The sequence below is a fragment of the Panulirus ornatus genome, chromosome 68 (genome assembly GCF_036320965.1).
Source record: "Panulirus ornatus isolate Po-2019 chromosome 68, ASM3632096v1, whole genome shotgun sequence".
Taxonomy (NCBI): Eukaryota; Metazoa; Arthropoda; class Malacostraca; order Decapoda; family Palinuridae; genus Panulirus; species Panulirus ornatus.
The window spans coordinates 19,173,269-19,191,364 of record NC_092291.1 but is presented as its reverse complement, the minus strand read 5'-3'; the positions used below and the strand labels follow the sequence as shown (position 1 = coordinate 19,191,364).

General features: G+C 39.4%; 1 protein-coding gene across 2 annotated transcripts in view; it reads right to left on the bottom strand.

Moving 5' to 3' along the window:
• Positions 1 to 18,096, bottom strand: part of Psa (puromycin-sensitive aminopeptidase) — a 46,201-nt gene that overhangs the window by 8,288 nt on the left and 19,817 nt on the right. For both annotated transcript variants that reach the window (XM_071659730.1, XM_071659729.1), the window contains exons 7-12: positions 17,781 to 17,929; positions 15,647 to 15,916; positions 15,224 to 15,455; positions 13,947 to 14,112; positions 12,910 to 13,015; positions 6,309 to 6,528 (exon numbers count right to left, since the gene is read on the bottom strand). In XM_071659730.1, the coding sequence (XP_071515831.1) occupies positions 6,309 to 6,528; positions 12,910 to 13,015; positions 13,947 to 14,112; positions 15,224 to 15,455; positions 15,647 to 15,916; positions 17,781 to 17,929 (1,143 nt within the window). The remainder of the gene's footprint in view (positions 1 to 6,308; positions 6,529 to 12,909; positions 13,016 to 13,946; positions 14,113 to 15,223; positions 15,456 to 15,646; positions 15,917 to 17,780; positions 17,930 to 18,096) is intronic.

The following is an 18,096-nucleotide window of genomic DNA, read 5'->3' as shown; positions in this document are numbered from 1 at the left end:
GGGAGAAAGAATACTTTCCACGTATTCCCTGCGTGTCGTAGAAGGCGACTAAAAGGGAAGGGAGCGGGGGGGCTGGAAATCCTCCCCTCTCTTTTTTTTAATTTTCCAAAAGAAGGAACAGAGAAGAGGGGCCAGGTGAGGATATTCCCTCAAAGGCCCAGTCCTTTGTTCTTAACGCTACCTCGCTATCGCGGGAAATGGCGAATAGTATGAAAAAAAAAAAAAAAAAAAAATATATATATATATATATATATATATATATATATATATATATATATATATATATATATATATATATATATATATATATATAAACGCACATATACATACATTATCAACATACACAGACATATACATATATACACAATATGCATGTACATATACTTGCTTGCCTTCATCCATCCCTGTCGCTACCCCGCCACACAGGAGTATGCATCCCCCCCCCCCCCTTCAACGAGGTAGCGCCAGGAAAGGACCAAAAAGCCACATTCGTTCACACTCAATCTCTAGCTGCCATGTGTAATGTACCCAAACCACGGCTTCCTATCCACATCCAGGCCCCACAGAGCTTTCCATGCCATGGTTCAGTCCAGTGACAGCACGTCGACCCCGGTATACCACATCGTTCTAATCCACTCTATTCCGTGCACGCCTGTCACCCTCCTGTAAGTTCAGGCCCCGATCGCTCATAATCTTTTTCACTATCCTTCCACCCCCAAGATATATATATATATATATATATATATATATATATATATATATATATATATATATATATATATATATATTGTGTATCTGTCTATACAAATATTCATCAATCTATCCACCTTATGGACTCACTATCCGCTAATCTTTCCATCTCCATCAGTTCATCTGTCTATTCATTTATCAATCTATCTATATATCTCGTTTTTTCTCAATAAAATGCTTTCCTATGGCTGGTTGAGCACGATGAAGACAAAAATCTGTATCATCCTTCATTCATATGATGTAACCTACCTGTCAAAGGGAAAAATCGTAGGAGTAAAAATATAATGCTGTAACGAGTTAAACAACTTTGGTGGTGTACAAGGAAAGAAGCAGATGTGGTCAGTCCTCAAACTGCCAACACTTGGGCGAATCGATACAGTGAACTGCTTTTAGCTTGTCACTAAAGAAGTACAAGCCCTCAGATATATCAACAGCACAGTCGACCTTAAGAAAAAAAATCCCCGTAGCTACTTTAGTCAGCAGAAATACATTTTAGACTTTGTAATCTTAGCTTTATATATATATATATATATATATATATATATATATATATATATATATATATATATAAATGGCAGTATCAGCGATACGGACGTTCTTGGAAAATTTACATGTTAAATGAATGCCAAGTATACGCTGACAGCCGAGTCGTTAAACAAAATCTTCAAAAGGAAATGAGAAAATTCCCAGCGGGATGGAAAAATATTACGTACTAGAACTGAACTTATTTAGATTACGGTTAACTTCCTCTGGGAGTTATTTGTATGCATTGTGGGATGTAGTATAACAAGACGAGAAATAGAACGCGTGCTTACTGGTCGCGAAAGATGGAATAATGTCCGAAGAACATGGATCCTTGAACATCACCATTCATGAGATTCAGTCCATCAACGATTACGGTAATGAAGAGACTGAGAAATAATCTAAGGGCTATGGGAGAGGAAAGACAACTCACATCCCAGAAATTTATGCTCGAGTCGCCTATGAAGAGCTTTTGAAACATCAAGGGCAACTACGTACTATCATATGAAGACTACAAAAATGATGGTATATATATGGAAACACGTACAAAAGTACTGAAAGTATAACTAAATGAGAAATAAATATAAAGGGACGAACTGTATGCCATTTAAGGAAACTGAACAAATCCTGCATTATAAGTCCACAAAAAAGGCACGAAGCATCGGGGTTCATGCCACGAGGAAAACTCATCCAAATTTCCATTTTTCAAACGCCAATTTTCTGCTATATCACCGTAAATGTAGTAATTGCATAATTGGGCCAACTTAAGCACTGAAGCTAACGATTTCAACACGAATATGGTCTGGAGCGGTGTCTGCTGGTATGAGGGCCTTCATTACCATGGGTAAATTCGTCAGTCACAGTGGCATCGTCGTCGGCTAAACTATGCCAGGTGTTCTCAAATGGCAACCATTACATCTCTACACGTCGTCTAGACGCATTTGTTCAACTTGTCTTCACCTTACCTCCATCATCAAGTACAACTGACTTGACAAGAGCCGGCACCGACCAGGCGAATCTTAACGAGATCTTCCTACAGGAGGGATGACATGGCTGATCCGCGGGACCTCTCGCCACCACAAACCAGACCTCAGTACTTAGCTAGATCATTTAATGAAATAATAAAATAGGCGATAGGCCAGGCGGCTGTGTTTTTCGACGACCTCTCGACGTAGAGAGGCCAGCAAAATATACAACGACCTGCCTGATGCGCGCAACCCTGATTACATACCACCTCCCATCAACATCATCGGCCCCAGTCGATCGCCAGACCGCAGGTTACATGCATTAAGAGTAGTTTTGTATTCACATCACATACGGAGATGCGCCCCATGTCTGGCCAGCTTAGACGGAGAAACTGAACACTTAGCATAATATACTGTATAATAAGACTTGAGAAAACAAGCGGGTATTTCCGAATCGGGGTGCTCAGTGCAATTCTTTGTCCTTCCACTTTTATTTCAGCAACCTAGCCGTGTGTTTCAAGAGTGTTGCGCCGACCTCTCTAATCGAAGCCGATGTAGTAAACTACAACCATCTCACACATGGCAGTGTGAATGTAGAGGTAATTACCCCAATCATAATAAAAGCAATAACTCGACCCGACATGCCATAATAACAATGCAACATAGCGTGTGGTCAGGCCGGGGGTGGACCGCTATCCCTGCCTTGGAGCTTACCCGAGCCCACGACGCCACCACGCCTGTCCACCATTCCCATATTTGACACGACAGCAACACATCTGGGAGTAAAGGACACTCGCCTTACATTGTTCAATGGGATAAAAAACAATTACCTGGTTTTGTCAGATGAAGAGCAACAGATCCTAAATTTGCCGCGTCTAGTTGGACGATGAGCCTTCTTGTTGACTGGTCTACTGTCATAAGTGGTGTACGAGGACGGGAGTAGATCTATAGGAACCAGCTCGAGCTCCCCCAGAGTCGAAAATCAAGGTCGTCCAGTTTACGAGCCACTGCCCCAGGTGGTCGATAGGATGCTAGTTAAAACTAATAACAAATCGTATGATTAATTTCAGACGGCTGGTACATCTTTATCGGCTTGGCTTATGGCAAGCACCAACCCGGCACAAACGGCTTAGGTAGCGTTGCTTCAGCACCAGCTCATACGGCTTTACTGCTTAAGCTTCAGCACCAGTACATAAAGTTTAATTTAGTGCCAAAGGTTCAGCACTAGCATGTAAAGATAATAAAAGCATCAAGGGTCTTACTCAAAGCATTACCTGCTAAGAAAATGAAAATGGAGGTGCGTACTGCAATATGTGTAAGTTCAAAAATGAGGGAGTGAGAAGTACAGTACTGGAGGAAGAGGACCTAGAAACTTGCCAGCCCATTTCTAAGGTAAAAGAAAGCAATTATAGTACAACTCGGCCATCTGTATCAAACCTGCTCATCACCACGAATTATTCTAAAATAATCACCCCAAAAAAATCCGTCTAAACACTTCATAAGATTCCATGTACTTGTATCAAAAGAAAATCGATAAGCCATGTTAAAACTGTGAACTGTCAGCCAAGGTACAATCAAAGTTCACCAAGACAATCGAAGCTGAAAACAACAAAACACCATGCGCATAACTTAATTTACATTACTTGAGCAAACCAAATGACCAAATTTATAGGTGTGTGCCTAAAAGTGACAGACGAGATACAAAGCTTCTTTTTAGCACAAAATAAAGTAATCATTACTTGGTTTATTAATCGTTTCCCCGTAACTACGACAGATGCAGCAGCAGCAGCATATATGTTGCGGGGTGAGGGTCAAATGGCAGCCACCGCGTGTAGTTCCATACACACACATGTATACCTAAACATATCGTGTTTACGAGGTGTGAACATCGCGGCCCATATCCTTTCTCTCTCCATTTTATATAATCTACTTTATCCAACTTCACCAAGATCCTTAAGCACGACGGAAAGACACTTGGTTATGATTTTGTGGCAGCTGCGCCAAAACCCTCCTGAACCTGGTTAAGGCCAGGCCATCATCCCTACGAGTCGTTCCACCGTGCTCTGAGATCATACCGTCTTCTCAAGAATCATGGATCATGCACATGCTTAAAGATCGTACTTTCGTTCTCGAGAAGTTAAACATGCACATCTTTCGGATCAAGGTCTCCCAGGAACTTCTTTCCATCACAAAGTACCATGCACAGACAGGCAAATCCTATAACAAATTTTATGTAGGTCATGCTGCATTATACTGAGCAATCGTCGCCACAAGAACATAACAGTTAGGGATGGTTATCTACCTCAACTCTAGTACTCCCCACATAAGCTTAAAGTATCACACCTTACTACAGATAGGTGCAGTAGGTTTCCTCTACACTCACCTATCACAGTAAATACATGTAACTGATTAAGACACGGCCTGATTGGACCTTGGGTCTGTGTATCTATGTAACTCACCTCAGACATGAACACCGCACTGTACTTCCTACTTTCATCTATGACAAAGACTGGCTGCAGGCATTTACTGCCTGCAAATACCATATTTGCCGTGCAAAGATCTCGTCAGCAAGCACCAACACATGCACCTCGCACAATGTTTACTTCCCCTTCATAAAAGGACCATTAGTTGGAAAATGATGATGTGGTCACACAAATCATTGCTTTTAGCACACTGGCCAAAGTCAATAAGGGGAGTAACAAAAAAATGTCGGATAATAATGAAATAATTAACATATGTAAAGCATGTTCGATTATGTCCTACAAATTAATCAAAGTGATATACTATACATGGAGTATCAAGCCTAGTCTAACCAAATAACACATCACACGACCGACACATGCAAGTATTGATGTATTCTGCAGAATCAAGCAGGGAAAATTATCTCTCACCAGGCAAAAAACAAAAAATGTACAGCACACATGTAAATAAAGATCTTACTTAATGGCTGTTAACATCTTCACAAAAGTCTGATAAAAATATGACGACCCTTTATGCCTGGCGAGGAGCCTTCTTCATATGGGGTGTATGGCTCATACCTGTGCAAATTGATTACCACCAGATATCTACTCGTGACTGCAAGACTTCAAAATCACCAGGAGGACTATGAGGAAGAAATACCTAGCCTCTTACACAGGAAGAATGCATCTCTTGCAGATTATAATGTTAACCTCTTAAGACACTGCAACCTTTAAGAATGATAATGCCACCTTTAACATGACCCATAAGTTCCAATGTCGGGAGCCAGGCCATCAACCCACAGGTCATTCTGTTGTGCTTAAGGGGTTTAAATGACCACGTATTATGAAGTCCAGAGTCGTCCCTATGTCTTGCTCTGGATTGCATGGCTTTCTATGGGGTTCTGAATGTCAGGCTTATGTTTAGACTTATCAAATAAAACTAACTTTCAAAATGCAGAAAGTTCTTTATGATCCAAGACTTTTGTTATATACACGACCTCTGTTATCAAAATAAATTCATCAGCTTCTCCAACTGGCCAAAGTTTCTATTCCGCTTTGTTATTAAGTCACAAATACATTACCTGTTAATCCATCTCCACATATTCCCAAACTTCTTTAAATGACATGAGCTTTTGTCTGCTTTTTACATTAATATTTTGGATATACTCCATTACACTATCATAATACACTGCAACAGCTCATTGTGACAGCTGTTTTTCTTCACATATGCCACAAAATCTTTAAAAAGGAAAAAATATACAAAGTATATAGAATACATTAGGAAAAATAAGAAACAAACCAACAAAAGTGCTGCAAAATCAAGTCGTAAATTAATAACCAATTCTTCCGCAACCAAAACTATTACTGGTACATAGATATGGTCTTTACAAAGTTCACAAAATCACAGTACCTATAAACAGGCACGGCTTACGTATACAGGTATCACGGGCACTGGGAACCCTGCTTAAAGGGCATTAAAAATAGTTACTGACGTCAAGATATAGGAAACGATATTCATAATATTTTTCAAAGCCAATATTCGCAATTTCAACTACTGACTAATACTGTCGCCTATTATCATACAGACACAGAAGACAATAATAACACTTACTTTCTCCCGGCTTGGCTTCCCATCCCAGCCTTTGGCCGATCTTGGCAAAGAGGTGCCTGACAAAAGCGGAGAAGCTGGAATGGAAGTTAGTGTGCGAGAGGAGCTGGTTGAGGCGTGCCACACAGTTGTGCACCGCTGACCATACTGTATAGTCAGTCTCATCCTCGAAGGCCCGCAGTACTTTCAGAACCTCCACTGTGCTCGTGTGCCCCGCTTGTACCTGCACCATGGGGTAAAGATGCAAGCAATCCTTAGCCTTAATATGATGACAATAATGCATGTCAACAAGAGTACCCAGCCACTCCAAACTATACCTAACCTTTCTTAATTCCTGGAAAACGGGTTCTGAAAGACGTACACACAAAAAAAGGCAATTTTCTAAAGCTAATGCTGTTGTCATACGTGATATGCCATTTAAAGTAAAACTATCAATATACCATTACATTTTGCATATATAAAAAAAAAACTCAGAAAGAGGTAGTGAACAAACTGAAAGATGGATTACACACTGCCCCGTTACCTACCAAAAAAGTTGTGGAACAGAAACCAAAGCATAGCCATCCAGCTTCGGCAAACTGCTACCTAAAGGAGAACATCGAACTTACAATCATCCAAAAATAGGATAAGTAACACCCACAAAAATAACACTATTAGTTAAATCTGGCAGGAACCTTAATAAGAAAAAATCATTATGTCTACACGCAGGCAGTCTGTGTAATGAACTTTCAACCTGGCTCTCCTGCGTGGTCAATGTAAACACATCACACAACATGCTAGCAAAGCCTTACAAAGCAGATGATGCATAACCTTCATGTTAAGACCATTTGGGTGCGATGGCAAGACTTTTAGACCATTTGGGTGCGATGGTAAGACTTTTAACCTCGTCTGGGCAATCATCCCTAACGATTGTGCCTCCCTATTCAAAGCGTCATACCGTTATACGCAAGGAGTTATATTATAGGACACACGTACTATAGGAATCTCACTATATATCACAACAATCCCCGTCTCCAGCATGTCCAACAAATCTGAGATAACCTTAAAGGGAAGATACGATATCAATTCTACGTTACATATCAGAAACGAAGAAAAATACCTTGAAACTTACATCTTCCGGAGCGCATTTACCTAAGTATATCACTTTTTTTTTGTCTAGTATATCCACAATCCCACTGAAAAGAATACTTCGCCCATAATTTTGCATCTAATGCTGCATATGAAGCCAGATTGGCCAAGTCTTGAATAACTGTACGAATCAAGTCTAACAAAGCTTTTGATCATTTTGTATACCTTATGCACTGAAGATGCTTGTTCTTGACCCTGAAGAAAATCAAAGTTATGCTACCTGTCGCTGACTGAGGTGCTGAGATGTGCATGTACACTAATGTACAATCGCTAACCACAGGGTTGAAATGCAGCATGTACATACACACACAGGTCTGTAGGTGACATTAACTTTTACAAGAGTTAAGCCCCTACCCCCTAATCCCAAACCCTGATATTCTGGCACCTTATACACCCTACACTGCAGCAACAGCAACACACTCAACAGCCTTCAAAAATTTCATATCACCAATCTGCTGTCACATCAATAATGTAAATCCGACAACATTAATACCACAAACTCTAAGGCACTACTGAGAAGTATCATTAGCTGTAGTATCACCATCACTGCAGCACAACAAAAAGTCACCATCGATACTGCAGCTCCAACAATATCACAAAGTTAAATGCACAATCAACATATTCAGATCAGGCATTAATACTGCCAACACCAATACCAAATATGATCGAAACTGCAGTTTCACTAATATCTATTGTGCCATTGTGCAATGGCAGCTATACAAACCCTAAATAAATTCCCTTTTTTCCAAATGATGTATTTCAATCTTTTCTTCAGAGAACAGTGATGGTCAATAATTCTCACAGGCACAGGCAAATACTTTCCCACACAGTTGGTTCATCTACATCTTCCAGACGATCAAACGGTGTGGTCATTCCTGCAAAATCAATCACACACATTTTCCGATGACATGCATTTCGCCCAGTATTGTTGTTATTCATGAACCATCATGAAGAACTAGGAGAAAAATATGAAACTCAAGCTCATCTGAGTACGGTGCGTTAGAGCATGTTGCAAGCCATTAAAAATGTGAATAACTAACAAAAAAAAAAAAATGAATATTCCTGTACTCAATGCCGACTATCTGCAAGCCGAGGCGTTCCAATGATACATTAGGTATATACTGCAGAAGAATTGGCGTCGTTCACATAAAGATGCATTCAAGACCAGTCGAGCAAAACAAGAAACACAGCAGGTGGGTAACGGATGGCCCAGTGACAGCGCGCAACAGCCATAACCTGCCAGTAACGAAGCAGCAGCGAAAGGCAAAGTTACAAGGACTTTGTCTAAGTCGGCAGCACAATCTATCCCTATCCCTAGGAGATGATCCCACTCTCGTCCCCAGACACACACTCTGTCCGCATTTCTCTGCACTGATACACCAAGTCATACAAACCTATGTTAACAAGTTCAACACATTGTGATAAGGTGAATTACGTAGTATCATTACTTTCAATACAATATGCGTCCTCACAGTCCACACAGGTAGAAGGCAGTACCCTCTTGTGTCATCCTCATAATGATCACTAACTTTAGTGTCCTCATATGCAACAAGCAACTTCAAATCAAACTAACTACGAAAATGTTACATCAAAATAAGCAGCTGCATCTTAATCAAATCACATTACCAGTAGAATTTCCCTTAATCCAATCTGGAGATATACGTTGGAAAAAATCTATACATACTACCTTAATTCATCTGGGAATAGCCATACATGGAGGTTCAAGTGTCAACATATGTAATTTTTCTTTTAACACAATGTGAGGGAGTTCATCAGTCCCAGCTTGTCTTAATTTTGACTTCATTTACAAACATACAAGCATGGTCATGAGACAATCGTATGTACACATCCTGGTCCAGTTCCCCCATTTGCATCTATGCCCATTTTTGCTCACACCACTATCACATTAGCTCATGCCACCTGATAGGTTATTATTTCACCACATACTGTTGCCACTACAATCCATTCCTACCTTCCACCTCCCTATGCAGCACAATCATTCTAACTCCTCCTGTAGATTACCCCTGTCCTTGCCTCCCATCAGCATCATATACTAACACGAGTGATCATCAGCAGCAACAAGCGGACTCAGAACACGACAAACTTTACTTTGTCATGCCCCAGTTTTCGTCCCTCTTCCCTTGTCTAAGCCTCCCTACTGTCCTTCCTCTTTCCTCAACACCTACCTACTTATCCTCCCTTTTCCTTCACCAAATCCCAATTAATATCCCCCTTTCTCAGCAACCCAGTTATTTTCTCAACACCCAGTTATTCTCCCTTCCATACATTAGCCTAGCCGCTGAAGGGAAGTGAGTGGGAGATATTCCATGTAGGCCCCCACCCTGTTGATGATAGCAGCACTGATGGTGAGGTTATGGGGAAAGTCATGAAGGTGGTTCTGGTCTGTGACTGGTGCCCGTGCATATCTTACCAGTTGCTAGAGCTTTTTAATGGGAAAATGAAGTGCATGTGGTATGCATGGGTCTCAGTGTCCTAGCTCACTGTCTACCCATCAAAACCACTGCACAGCTTTCACTCACTCCCAGTTCATGCCATAGTTCATATTCACTCACAAAACTATCCACACATTCCCAGATCCAATTTCCTTCCTCTCCCAGATCTACGCCCTTTCGCAGTTCAGTCCTCTCCTCCCTGTCCACCATCCACTCTCAATTCCTATTCTATCCTTCTCTCACTCCCAAACCTACTCTCATTTCCTATTCCCTCCTTGTCTCCTAAACCCAATCTCATTTCTTTCTCCCTAACCCTCCCAGTTCCACAACCACTCTTGTTTCTATCCCCTTCCCCATTTGGTTCTACAACCATCCTAGTTCCAACCCAACTCCTACTTCCGATCTCTGCTCCTTTCTCCCTCTTCCACAACCATTTAGCCTCTAGTCGCTTCCCTTCCTAGTTCTATATTCACTTCCAAGTCTTATCCTCTTCCAGTGCCATATCTACTTGCAACCCCTACTCCTTAACCTACCCAGTCCTACACCTACTTCCAGGCCTTATTCCCTCCCCTCCCACTTCTACTCTTATTTCTTTTGCCTTCTCCACCTACTTCCACATCCCCTTCTAGCTCCTAATCTCAAAGCCACTTCAACTTGTACTTCCCCCACCTACTAACTCTTATTCCCCCCCCCCCTTTCCCCAAGGGGAGGGAGGCTGTTGCTGGGGGTGGGGGCAACTTACCCCCTCCCCCCGTTCTCTCCCCAGGCCAATGGTGGGGAGACGTGCACAGAAAAAAGGGGGAAATCCCCGACATAGCACGTACAAACCTCCCTCTCCAGTTATACACCTAAGTTGGGGTACTCCTGCATTCTAGTTAACACCTGTTCCATCCAGTCTCAAACTGTCAGCTGTGGAGAAAGAGTAATAGGTACATAATAAGTACATAATACAGTACATTACCTCTACACTCACATGCAGCACATCAAGATTATGTTTGACTTTACCATGTCAAAGAATCTGGGTACATACTGTGTGAGCAATTCACCTCATTACCATGGGGTGTTCTGATAAGCCTGAAAATTTGAAGGGTCAAATGACACAGACTTCAGTTTTGGCAATCTAATGTATGTGGATAACACTGAGCCTTGTGTGGATAACACTAAGCCTGGAGTAAGTATGAGTGAACACTAAATTTTGTTTACGTATGGGTGAACACTAAGTCTCGCAAATATACCAGTGCAAAACATTACGCCTTGCACATGCACAAGTAGAAAACACCAGGTCTTGCATATGTAAGGATGAGAACACTGAACCTGGGTGGAATAAACTGATCCATAGGCAGATTTGAATACACTCTTCCTTGCATATGTATGGATGGAGATAGCTGAACTTTGCATATGTATGGGTAGAGAACAATGAACCTTGCATATGTGTGGGCAGAGGCCACAGAGCTTTGCACATGTAACAGGGAAGAACAATGAACCTTGCTTTTGTATGGGTGAAGAAGACAAATCCTCACAAGTTCAAGAGTGTGGTATACCAGAACCTACCAGTAATCATCAACCTTTTAAGCACAGCCAGTTTAGTAACCCAGTGTCTATATAACTAATAACTCCCTCCTCCTACTTCTACTTTTCTCAAAGAAAATCTTAACATGGTATTTCTTCTCTCTCCCTATCTTATTCTACCAGCTCCTATTTCCTCCTACTCTCTGCCCTATTGCTCATGGCTGTTACGCCCTCCCCCTCCCAGCATCACCTTCACTAACATTACCCCAGCCAGGATCTTCTTCCACTCATGGGCCTACTACGAGGCTTAAACCTCTCTCTACAAGTGATGATTCAGATAAGGAAGTATTGCGATGTATGTAGCATGTACCAGTCCACAACCTGCAAGGTATCAACATGTCCTACCTGTGCTGATGATTCCCACTGTAAATGTAACGGAAAAAATAATATGGCAGCACCTCCCCTTCACTATCACCATCATGCATTCATCTCATTTTTAGAGGAAGGATTTCCCCATACATTCATTGATCATAACTTGGAGCAGCACTGATGTAAGTACAATTTTCACTGTCATAATTCATTTGATGTGTATAGGCAGACATACAAACAGACAGCAGCAATAGTTAATAGGGACATAAAAAATATCTTTTACATTCATTGCTTATGATGTAAGAAGTAATCTCATTCAGTTCTGCTTTATCAGATAAAGTAACTATAAACTATGTATAAATGTGAAGCAATAATTACAAATACAGCATGACATACCAAAGTAAAACAAAACTTTGTGTTACTTTTTGAAATATATCATACACACAGAAAATTCATAAGTTTATATACTCAGGAAGACATATAAACTAATGAATATGTGAATGAAAAAATAATCCTATAAATGTGAAAAGCTGAAAACAAATTCTTAAAAAACCTTTACTGCAGGAGAATGAAAAGGGCATACTCTCTCAGAGTGGGCAGTGAAAAGGACATGTTGCAGGAGCCTTAGTGGCACATTCTGCATCACTGGACTACAAGAAGGACAATCTTATGATTCTCTAATTAATTTCATCCAGACATCACTATTTTTCCTAAAATCACTTTTCTAATAACTTCTCATTAAAAGTCTCTGCCAGAACAGTGTTCAGACACAGCATAAAGGCAACTACTTTTGTATGACAACAGCATTGTTTTCCTTATGAAGTGAATTATATATTTAGTTTAATTTCTATTTGGTCAGTAATGAGTTACTTTGCACAAGTGTGAGGATTTTACATACTTACTTGTTCTATGCACATCATTAAAATAAGTACTTTAGTAATCAAAATAAGAGAAAATACCAACTAGTCAAAGAAAATCAGGAAAATTTACAAAACAAAATCCTAATGGTACATTCTCATAAATCAACCATATTCATCACGTTTCTGTCAAACGTTCTTGAAAAACAAAATTCCAATCTTATGATAATACAAAAAAGAATAAAAACTAAAGAACTATATGTATGCATAATGTATGAGAATACTTACCATTGAAAAGAGGTCGTCAAACACACCCAACCGATCAAGAGGTGGAAGGCACTTACTTCTCATAGCTGGAATGAGCTGAGTCAACATCTCAGGGGGATACTGTGTCCTGGAAAGAACGACAAAAATAAGAGGTCAAATGTTCAAGACTTAACATTAAACTAATAAAAGTAGACTGTCATCCTTCTGAGTGACCGGGTTGTGGGCCTTATCATAATGATTGCAATATAACACACGGGTGTGATGCTCTGTACAACAACAACAAAAAATGAAAGGTACGTATGGCAGCTGCTACTCATTTCTAACTAATCACAGTTTTTATCAATCAAAATTTTCATGCCATGGTTTAAATCTGCATGCCAGTTGTCATTCATAATTAACCCAAGAAGACATTCTAGGAAACAGTCCTGGCATTACCCAGGACCTCTTTTCAGAAGCAACTGCAGGCCAAGGCTGCACTACTTCCAGTTGCAAGGAAATGCAGACTTCTTTGGAGACAAGTTATTTCATGAGACGATACTCCAAGTGATACCTCACCCAAGTTTACTTTTCACTCATTGTGTAGCCTCATGGAAGCAGTCCAGCATGCTGCATTCATAAAAATAACACCCCACTAAGGCAAAAAAAAAAAAAAAAAAAAAAAAAAAATCTTATTTTTCACACTTCCACATGCATATCTTCAAATCTATAAGAAGAGATTATGTTTTTGGAAAATCTTGTGCACAATGAATAGCAGTCAACGTCAACACTACCATGGCAAAACAAAGATAAAGGAGTTTTTTTAACTTTTTCTACTTATGCGAGTATATCTTTAACTTTACAATAATATAGTACACATTTTAAAAGCTTTTCTCATATTTCTTGAGCATAAAAAGGTACTTAAGTTTTACAGTTGCTGCAGTTTAAGGGTTAAACACAGTTCCTAAAAGACATATAACTTTACCATGTCAAATAACTCTTTCACCTGGATGGTGTCTATCTAGGTGAGTGACTGACAACAGTGCATTCAATAAAAATGGTAAGGATATTCACCTGCTTACCTATAATATCCAACAGTTCCTGGATTTAATTTCACCCAAGTGTCTGCTGAAACTTTTTCCAGTACAACCTGTGTTGTCTTTCCCTCAAGCAACACCTCTTGGACTGCTTGTGATGGATTCTTCTCTGTTGAAATACTAACTGGCACCATCCACTGACTATTATCACCTGTAATGAAAATAATATAGATGAATTCCACATATAGAAGAGAACCTCTAAATTGGTGTGAGTTAGAATGGAGAAAAATTGGAAGAAGTGAAGTGTTTTTGATACCTGGGAGAGGCTACAGCAGCAAATGGAACCATAGAAGTGGAAGCAAGTCTCAGGGTAAGAGAGGGGGTGGTGGTTGTGGAAGTGTGGATGAATGTGAGGACAGAGAGAACATTATTGCTTAAAGCAATAATTGGTGTTTGAAAGAACAGTTGTCCCAACAATATTACATGGCTGCCAGGCATAGACTTATAGATAATGCTGTGCAAAGGAGGGTGGATGTTTTGGAAATAAAATGTTTCAGAACAATATGTGGTGCGAGGTGGTCTGATCAAGCAAGTAATAAAAGGGTATGAAAGATGTGTAGTAATAAAAACAGTGAGATTGACAGAGCTGAAGAGGGTGTCTTGAATGTTTTGGACATAAGGAGAGACTGCCTGAGGAAAGGTTGACAAGAGGATATATAAGTCAGAAGTGAAGGGAACAAGGGGAGCAAGGAGACCAAATTGGAAATAGAAAGATCGAGTGAAAAAGATTTTAAGCGACTGGAGCCTAAACATGCAGGAGGGTGAAAGGCATGCATGGAAGAGAGAGAATCAGAACGATGTAGTATACTGGGGTCAACATGCTGTAAATGGAATGAACCAGAGAACATGAAACGTCCACGGTAAACCAGAGCTTCCTATCCACATCCAGGCCCCACAGACCTTTCAATGATAGTATGTCGACCCCAGCATACCACATCATTCCACTTCAGTCTATTCCACGCATAACTTTCACCCTCCTGCATGTTCACGCCCCAATCGCTCATAATCTTTTTCACTCCATCTTTCCACCTCCAATTTGGTCTCCTGCTTCTCCTTGTTCCCTCCACCTCTGACACACGGGGCCTTGGTTAGGGCATTCAGTTGCCCACGCCATCTCAGCTAACATAAAAAAGTAGGGAAATAACTAAAGTTAATCAAATGTGTACACGTGTAACAACAACCAAAATACTTATATGAATGTAAATTCATAAGAAAATGAATTATACATATTTTCTGTAATACACCCAAAATGTGCAACCAACCTGTGGAACCATCAGCTAAGAATCTTTGCTGTGTAAGTGTGAGCACTCTATTGTCCCCATCCTGGTGTGATGTAACAGAGATCATCGGAAACCCAGTCTGTTTGGTCCACGTGCTCATCACTTCTCCCACTGGCTTACTGGAGGCTTCACTCAGAGCAGCCCACAAATCTTCTGTGTATGTGTTACCATACTGATGACGGGTTAAGTATATGTTCATTCCAGCTCTGAAATCCTAGAAAAAAAAGCAAAATAATGTATAATAGATGACACACATCAAAAAATCTTTTAAAAATGTGTAAATACTATAACTGACAATCAATGAAATATATGCACAATATCTAGAGCTGTACAACTATAGACCAACTGTAGAAATATTTCAGTTACATTGTCAAAATTTAGTAAGCTAATCTTACAATCGTTTACCTTATCTCCAAGATAAAAGTGCAGCATACGAATCACAGATGCTCCTTTAGAATATGAAATGTCATCAAATATCTCATCCACCTCAGACGGATGGCCCACAGGTACTTCTATAGGATGAGAATTCTTGAGACAATCAAGTTCCAATGCTCGGATGTATGTGTTTGTAACAAATTGGGTCCAGATGTCATATTCTGGGAAAAGATGATCTACACACAGGAACTCAACAAAGGTAGCATAACCTTCATTAAGCCACAGATGAGTCCACCATTCCTGCCATTAAAAAGGGAGAATTTCATTTATTTATCTACAAGAAATAATCTCAATTGCATACAAAAATAATGTCACTGTATATGGCATATGCCATCAGAGAAAATGACCTTATTTCCCTTGCGTGAACAAGAACAATGCTGTCTTCTTAAAGACAAGTCTAACATGAATACAGAATTGAAACAAAAATAATCTTCATTTTCATCAAGCAGTCAAATAACTTCAAAAAACATAACTGCTATAACTATCAAGTTGTAAGTACAAATTAAGATACAATCAGGTTATCTTAATTATGCATAAACAGAAACCTACAATATTTCATTTACTTATGTCAGACACTAAGAAGACATAAAACTGGTGGAATACACGTGAAAAATAAATAATATATATTCCACCACATGAAAACATAAAGATTGATCAACTTCATGCTGCATGTTTAGATATAAATATCTATTGCCTAAATGCTCTTCATGATAAAAACTCATTAAAATTCAGGTGTAACATAGGAAAAGATTTATCTTTGCAAAGTGACAATTAATGAGCAAGCCATCTTATGACAGCTTCAATGGTAGGGGTGGAGTCTTCTAAGACATCAACTTTTCAATGGATCTTGAAAAAATCAACACAGTATCTAACAATATATGCATCTGATATACGTACCAACTAAAATGCTGTCAGCCTTTAACAATTCAACTAAAATTTCCATTCATTTCTTTTTCTAGGTTACCTCTTTTCCTCACACCTGATCAATACTATCACAGATTAATCAAATATCAAAAACATCTCCAGTCATGTTCTACATAGCCTACCATTCTAACACACTTACATCTAAGGCCCATTTTAGAAGTTCCTTCACATGTTTTACCTAAATCAGATCTTTTTTCTGTGTTCTCCCAACTTCTTATTTGGGATGGGAGAGAAATAAAGCTACCCATATTACTTCTAGCAAGTCACAGAAGGTGATCAAGAGGAATGGGAATGAAGCTTAAAAGTCCTCCTCTCTTGTATCATCACTTTCTAAAGTTAGGAGAAAACGAGCCATCTGAGGCATTTTCCTCAAAATGTTCAGTTGTCTATTCCAAATGCTACCTTGCTAACATTGGAAAGGCAGGCAAACAAAAATTTTAAAATAAATTCATTCAACAATTACTGCTCATGTTTTATCTACCTATACTTAGGATACTAAAGTTTCACATCCATATACAGAAAAAGTGGGGTAAGTTCTTAATTATGCACAATTCCTGCATACCTGTATCTCCACTCTCACACCCCTTACATACACAATGCCTCCAATGAATACGATGAACAATTACCCTCCTAGTAGTAATCCTCTTAATGCCATCATCCACAAGCCAACAAGAAGAAACTCTGTACAAATTTTGCTTTCCACAGTTCCAAACTCTCTCAGCTTACATACCCCTTGATCACATTATCTATCAGTCCTTTATGTAAAAACATGACAATGACCAGCCATAATGTTTATCTGCTATAGGCCTACAACAGCCTTTAAAACATAAAGGGTTTCAAAAAATAAAACTATAAAGAGGTGAATAATACAGTATTCAAGTGTTTACTATCACAGCAATTTCTGTGGCAGATCTGATGAAAAAAATTGGTAAAAGCCATCCTTATCCTCATCTAATCAATTACAAATAAAAATTCATTGTTATACTATCAAAGATTAAAAGCTGTTATGGCCTATATTTCCAAATAATCATACATGAGACAAAAGTCAAAAATAAGAACATATTCTAATTGCAATCTTTTTTACACTATCATTCTTTTAATATAATGTCTTAACTATTTAATTTCAAGATTCAGTGACATACGATAATTACATGTACTAAAATGTATGTTTAACACTCACCATTGTGACAAGATTACCAAACCACTGATGAGCAAGCTCATGTCCAACAACAAGTGCAATCCACTGACGTTGGCTGGCACTGGTGTTGTGTGGATCAACCAAGAGACAAGTCTCACGATATGTCACCAAGCCCCAGTTTTCCATGGCACCTGTGAAGGATATCATTAGGGTATTTTCTATGAAGCACAAGTTTGATGTCCTGGGCACTCATATACAATCACCAAAAATCCATGGATCTATAACATTAATAAGTAATTTCTGAGGGATACCACAATGACCTAAATATCATATATACCTGACTGTTAACTCTAGTTTC